Source organism: Oncorhynchus gorbuscha, linkage group LG17 (assembly GCF_021184085.1).
Source record: "Oncorhynchus gorbuscha isolate QuinsamMale2020 ecotype Even-year linkage group LG17, OgorEven_v1.0, whole genome shotgun sequence".
In the NCBI taxonomy this organism is placed as follows: Eukaryota; Metazoa; Chordata; class Actinopteri; order Salmoniformes; family Salmonidae; genus Oncorhynchus; species Oncorhynchus gorbuscha.
Genome location: NC_060189.1, coordinates 49,986,065 through 49,992,467, shown reverse-complemented (window position 1 = coordinate 49,992,467; position 6,403 = coordinate 49,986,065). Strand labels below are relative to the sequence as shown.

Here is a 6,403-nt window from a genome sequence, read left to right as displayed (position 1 = left end):
GTTTGCACTGTTTTACCTCTACAAATACAGATATCACCTTGAATTCGGTGTTTTATTTATCATAATTGTTAATGGTGTCAATGGTTTTCTTTTTTCCTTTGTAGTTGTACATCAAAGTACTTTTCCGTCAGACATTTCTTGTGCATAATTGACATTTACTTAAAGCAATGGCACAGCCAACTCAAACACAGGTATTTTTCCAGTACTGCAGGATTTGGACTGAGTAGATATAGAGGAGGCTACGGGGTCCAGTGCTAAATGGTATCTCCTTGAAGACACTGCCACCCAGCCAAGCAGCCTTCAGAGTAAGACCAGTCCCGATTACTCCCGTTTAGGTGAACAAATTCATTGCTCTCTCTCTCTGTGTACAGTGTCTTACGAAAGTATTCAACCCCCTTTGCATTTTTCCTATTTTGTTGCCTTACAACCTGGAATTAAAATAGATGTTGGTGGTTTGTATCATCTGATTGCAGCTCCTTCAGGGTTATCTTTGTTCTCTTTGTTGCCTCTCTGATGAATGCCCCCCCTTGCCTGCTCCGTGAGTTTTGGTGGGCGGCCCTCTCTTGGCAGGTTTGTTGTGGTGCCATATTCTTTCCATTTTTTAATAATGGTTTTAAATGGTGCTCTATAGGATGTTCAAGGTTTTGGATATTTTTTTTTAACCCAACCCTGATCTGTACTTCTCCACTCCCTGACCTGTTTGGAGAGCTCCTTGGTCTTCATGGAGCCGCTTGCTTGGTGGTTCCCATTGCTTAGTGGTGTTGTAGACTCTGGGGCCTTTCAGAACAGGTGTGTATATACACTGAGATCATGTGACAGATCATGTGACACCTTTCACACAGGTGGACTTTATTTAATTAATTATGTGACTTCTGAAGGTAATTGGTTGCACCAGATCTTATTTAGGGGGGTGAATACATATGCATGCACCACTTTTCCGGTTGTCATTTTTTTGAATTGTTTTGAAACAAGTAATTGTTTTCATTTCACTTCACCAATTTTGTGTATGTCCATCACATGAAATACAAATCAAATCTATTTAAATTTCAGGTTGTAATACAACAAAATAGGAAAAAACGGCAAGGGGGGAGGTAAATACTTTTGCAAGGCACTGTATATATAAGTGTGTCAGTGTCAGTGTAGTGTCTCTTTGTGTTGTGTGTAGTTGTAGTGTGTACATACACGGGTAGAGGGGGTTAACATAAGGTAGAGATGGAGGGGTGGGGGGTGGGGGTTCAGGCACTTTTGTTTGGATCCAGTGTCAGACTTCAGTGTGCTGTTGGGAGTCCAGTGCGGGGATGGCCAGCTGCTCAAAGTGTCCCTCGTCACCGCTCTCATAGTCGCTCATCATGACCTCTGACTCCTCGCAGCACGCCGACATGTCCGAGCAGGAGGCCGTGGATGTGTACAGGGACATGGACATGTTGTCCAGCGCCGGCGCCTCAAAGTCCCCCCGTCCGTACCCCATGGGGTAGCCGCCCCGGTAGCTGCTGGCGCCGCCCATGGTGGACGTCGGGGTGGAGTTGGTGGCGGCCGTGGAGCTGCCCCGGCCCAGGCTGCCCTCAGCGTCGCTGGGGTAGTGGTGGTGCGGTAGGTACTGGTTAAGGCTATAGAGCTGGGGCAGTGGTGGGCGGTGGCGCACCCCCGAGGCCGAACTCGAACCTGGGCTGCCAGGAGGCGCCAGGTCCCTCCGGGGTGGTTCTAGGGTGGCGTAGCGGTCGCCATACTCGGGTAGCGGCGGCAGGGGCAGGTCCTCGTGGGCAGGGAAGTCCTCTAGCGGCAGCGGGAAGTCGCTCTCGATGTCGTAGCCGCCGGGGTAGTAGTCAGTTTCGATGGCGTTTGGGTCACTGTACAGGGGGGCCGGGGACTCCACGACCTCATACTGCGGGAACTCCTGGATTCCAGGAAGTTGAACACTTGGCATCCAATCAGAGGTGTCCCAGTGATAGCCTGTTGGACAGGATGCAAAGAATTAGACACCACAGGTCCCACCACCTTACACCTCAAAGCACATACACACACACCAGCAGCATGTTAGTGTTAAAAACCCACACCATGCAATTTTCATGACACACCAACACATTCAGTTGGATGTGTTAAAAAATAAACACAAAAATTCCAAAACAGTTTAAAATGCACACACATTCTTTGCAAATACACGTACACATACATAGTATAAACAAATACTGATTAAGATGTAATACACTTGAAACAGACACTTTTACTGCTTTTCTGGAGTGGTTTATGCTGAGATCATTTCTAAATGGGGGTGAATACGATTAGTGATTTTCAAAGCAACGTTTCAAACATTTGCTTTAAAATTGGCTCAATTTTTTTTGTGTGTTAGACATCAAAGGAATCTAACTTCATTCAACGTGGGACTGTTATAGTTACTGGGGGAAAGCGGGGACACAAAACACATTTTAGGGTCTATGTGAGGGATTTGAATTGAAGTACTGTGACAAAATGAGTTTCCATGTTTAGTTGATAACTATCGATGTGATATTGTTTCGACCAAATAATGCTTACACATTTCCAGTCTTATTTCCTCACAGCATCTACGTCATGCAAAGGATTGTTTTGTTGGTTGACAGTAATGGGGAGGGACACCACTGGGCTTCAGGCAAAAAAATGACAAAACAGTCACCTCTTGGGTTCTTGAGATCATGAGCCAAAAAAGACTCTTTAGACGAGGCGAGGCGGGAGAGAGGGAAAACAAGTCAAGTTAAGAACCCGGGGGAGAGAAGCTCAGAACAAAGAATGAACAAAGAATGAAACATGAAAAAAAACCACCTACTGCTCTTGAGTAAAGATACACGCTTGCAATACAAACAAGTGCCATTTTCTTAAACGGTCAATTGAGGGGCGAGGGAAATGAACCTAGCCTCTTCCAAATGACATTTTCGCTGCTCTGTTAATTGGCCAATCGTGTGAGACATTTCAATTTTGAGACTCAAATTAGGCAGCGCGATTCAAATGACAATAATTTGGATGTCAATGAGATGGGGCATGTCATTGGATAAGGAAATGGCATCTCCGAGGCCTAACTCATCATCCTGACACTGAGGACGGAGCATGAAACTACCAGACCTGGGTTAAAATAGTATTCAAAATCATTTAAAACTGTGCTTGCCTGTTGCAATGGAACCAATAGAAATGTGTTTTTAAAATGCAAACTCTGCCCACCTGCTACTAATCCAGGCAGGTGGAATCAAACACTCAAAGTACTTGAAAGATTTCAAATAGTAGTTGAACCCAGGTTTGGAAACTACGGAACGCAACCACACAGAAACCACACAGAAGCACCGACTAACAAGTATTGAGGTGATAGTAGTAAAAAAGTACCTTCTCCTTCCACCGAGTCAATAACAGAGTTGACAAGGTGGATAACCGTCACTATGGAGGCTTGTGAAAGGTAAGGGAAAGGAGCAGATGAGGAATATTTTTACATTAGTACAAATGATTTGGAAAAAGAAACCAAACAAAAATGGAAGAGCACGTTTTGCGTCGGGAAACGTCAAACTGACGTTCGAGAAACGTTTCCCTACAAAAACATCCCCCCCCTGTGTTGCTCTGAAACGTATGTAGTTTTTGGTTGGTGGGGGGGGAGGTGGGACGAAGACGGGAGGGTAAGACTGACTGCATGATGTTGAAGGATGTCTACATTGGATGTTTGGGTTTCGATGGTTGGTTACAACACAGAGGTGGAACGGGACACGGTGGAGAGGGGAGTTTGGTCTTTGTACAAGAGGACACACAGCAACAACATACAGAGATGCTAGGGGTGCCATTGATAGTATGGAAGGAAGGATCAGAGAAATTCTCAAGGATAAAAACGCCTTTCCAGCCCTAAAATAGCTAAGACTATATTTTTGTCCAAATACAGTCTAAAAAAACAACTAAATAATACTTAACAAAGAAGTTGAAATATTTTCTATATAGATATACTGTAAAGATATCTATGATAAATACATTAGATCGATGTATCAGAAATCCAGCAGGTTTTCAATGTCAGGTTATAAGGATAAGTACAGATGAAGGTTGTGGTGATTGATGGCCAACACATTCCCCACAACCCAATGTGAAATGAGGGCAGATATGGGAGAAGAACCATCATATGTACTTTATACCCTTGCTTAATTCTCCTCGCTGTCTTCTTCAAACATCCATCCGTGGCTAGATTTTGTTTTAAAAGAAACACATGCGAAAAGAGAGACAAAAAAAAGGGACATACAAGTAAAATAAGAGACAATAACTTAAAATCATGTTATGATGCTAATTTGCAAACTTCCTTGGCTAATGCTAATTTCCCCTCCTGCCACTGCAGTGGGGAAGTCTGTACAAGCACGCCTGTTTGGCGGCTCGGGCTGAGTAGAGGGCGAGAGAGAAAAAAAAGAAAGAGACCGACAACAGAAAGGCCTTTTTTTCCCCTGGAGAATCTTGCTAAATGTTTTTTTTTCTCTTTGATCGCTTCCTTCTGTACCGAGGTGATTGAGGACTTACAAGCTGACCCCTAGTTAAAACCGTGTTCTGGGTCTGTGGACCGATTTGATCCAAATGGGAACTGAAGCCCCGCAGCAAAAAGGGAGAGAGAAGAACACATGACCCCACAGAGCCACCGCCGCAGCCAATCACGGCATGCAAAGAGCGATGATTAGCATGTAGCATGTTCACAAGTCAACTACGGCCAAGGGGCCACTCTACAAAGAACAGCAGTCAAACAAGAACCAGAAGAGTTTTCCACAAGCATCCCCACGTGTGCTTTCCACTGCAAACATGCAAGAGTCTGATGTACTGCTTCGGGAATTCAGAATTATACAACCAAAGTAAAAGAACATATTTAGATCTACATTAAGAACAAATATGGGTCTGTAGACGACCAAACTTGGTTCACTTTGGGTATAAATCAATCTAGTCAATACATTAGGACATTTATCAAAGAAAAGAGGTTGACCATTTCTGTCCAGATGCATACCGTTATCGTCACAGGACTCGGACTGGAAGGAGCTGAGGGACTGGACCTCAGACATACTGCCCCTGGTGTTGTAGTGACAGGCACTGTCCTCCACTGGCTTCTTGGTCAAACAGTGATCCAAGTCTACTACCTTAGCTGGAGTACAGAAGCACAGACACACAGAGATGTAGGTGGGTGAAGTAGTATGTCCGGAAAGAGACGACACGCAGGAATTTGCTACATTTCTACTGTGATCAAGTTCAAGGGGTTTTTGTACTTTGGCTTTAGTATTGGACACGAGGGTTGAGAGATATTTGCCCCTTTAATGACTAGATAGATCATTCCAGACTGTACAATTGATGTCCATATTTATAATATTGTCAAATTATTTAATGACAATCTTAGTATGGTGAAAAAATAATATGTTAATACATTTCGACATATTCATTCAGTCGAACTGATAAAACTGCACAGTTTTGATTTGTAAAGTTCAAAAAGAGTATAACTCTTGCATTTCCCGGCTTATCGTCAATATCAAATATCACGATAGTCGATTTAATCATATAAATCGTCCCAACCCCATTGGACACACCGTGAATGATGTGAAGGTAATTCCCACCAATGAGCCTAAAAAAATCTATAATAGGGAATCTACAAATGTGAATCAACAATAAAGATATGGAGTAAAGGAGCTTTACCGTCGTACTCGTAGTCCCAGCTGGGCTTCTGGATGGAGTCGCTGTCGGAGACCGAGTTGGAGGGCGGCGGCGGAGGCAGGTTGGGCGCCACGCTGCACACGGCAACCGTCTTGCGGTGTCCGTGCATCGTGTCCGGGTTGAACGTGCTGAACTCGGGGTGCTCGGGGATGGCCGAGCCCTCAAACGAGTTGCGGTCCAGGTTGTTGCGCGAATCGCTGGGGATGCTGGGTGTGTACGAGCTGGGCCGAACAGGCACCTGCGGCGGAATGTCAGAGTAAATGTTCTTACAGAGCTTTGCGTCAAAGTAGGGCCCCTGGAGGAAGGGGTGCGGCGCTCCTAGGCCTCCCTGGCTGCGCTTGTTGTCGTCAGACTTGGACTTTCTTCGGCACGCCCTCTTGCGGATGACCACGAAGAGGACGACCAGGAGGAAAATGGCGGCCACAAAGACCACAATACCAATGACTTCCTCAAGGCCGATGTTCCAGGAGGTGGAGATGAACTCGTTGCGGACCTCGGAGCGGAGTTCGCATAGCCACCCGATGTAGCCCAGGGAGCAGTTGCAGGTGTACGAGCCGTAGGTGTTCTGGCATTGGCCGCCGTTGGAGCACGGGTTCTTCAGGCACTCGTCCACATCACCGAGGCACCTGCACCGCGACGAAAGGACACGGAGGATCAAGAGACAGCAACACGTTGACAGTAAAAGAGAGTCGTTTGGCAAATGGACTACGGGAAAAACGGTGGCTTTGAGAAG

At 45.5% G+C, this 6,403-nt stretch overlaps 1 protein-coding gene across 1 annotated transcript in view; it reads right to left on the bottom strand.

Annotated features, from left to right (window-relative positions):
- Positions 1 to 1,048: 1,048 nt before the first annotated feature.
- Positions 1,049 to 6,403, bottom strand: part of LOC124001586 (protocadherin Fat 1-like) — a 99,810-nt gene continuing 94,455 nt past the window's right edge. The window contains 3 exon segments of the mRNA XM_046308499.1: positions 1,049 to 1,950; positions 4,976 to 5,110; positions 5,653 to 6,296. Coding sequence (XP_046164455.1) covers positions 1,262 to 1,950; positions 4,976 to 5,110; positions 5,653 to 6,296 — 1,468 coding nt within the window. The 3' untranslated portion in view covers positions 1,049 to 1,261.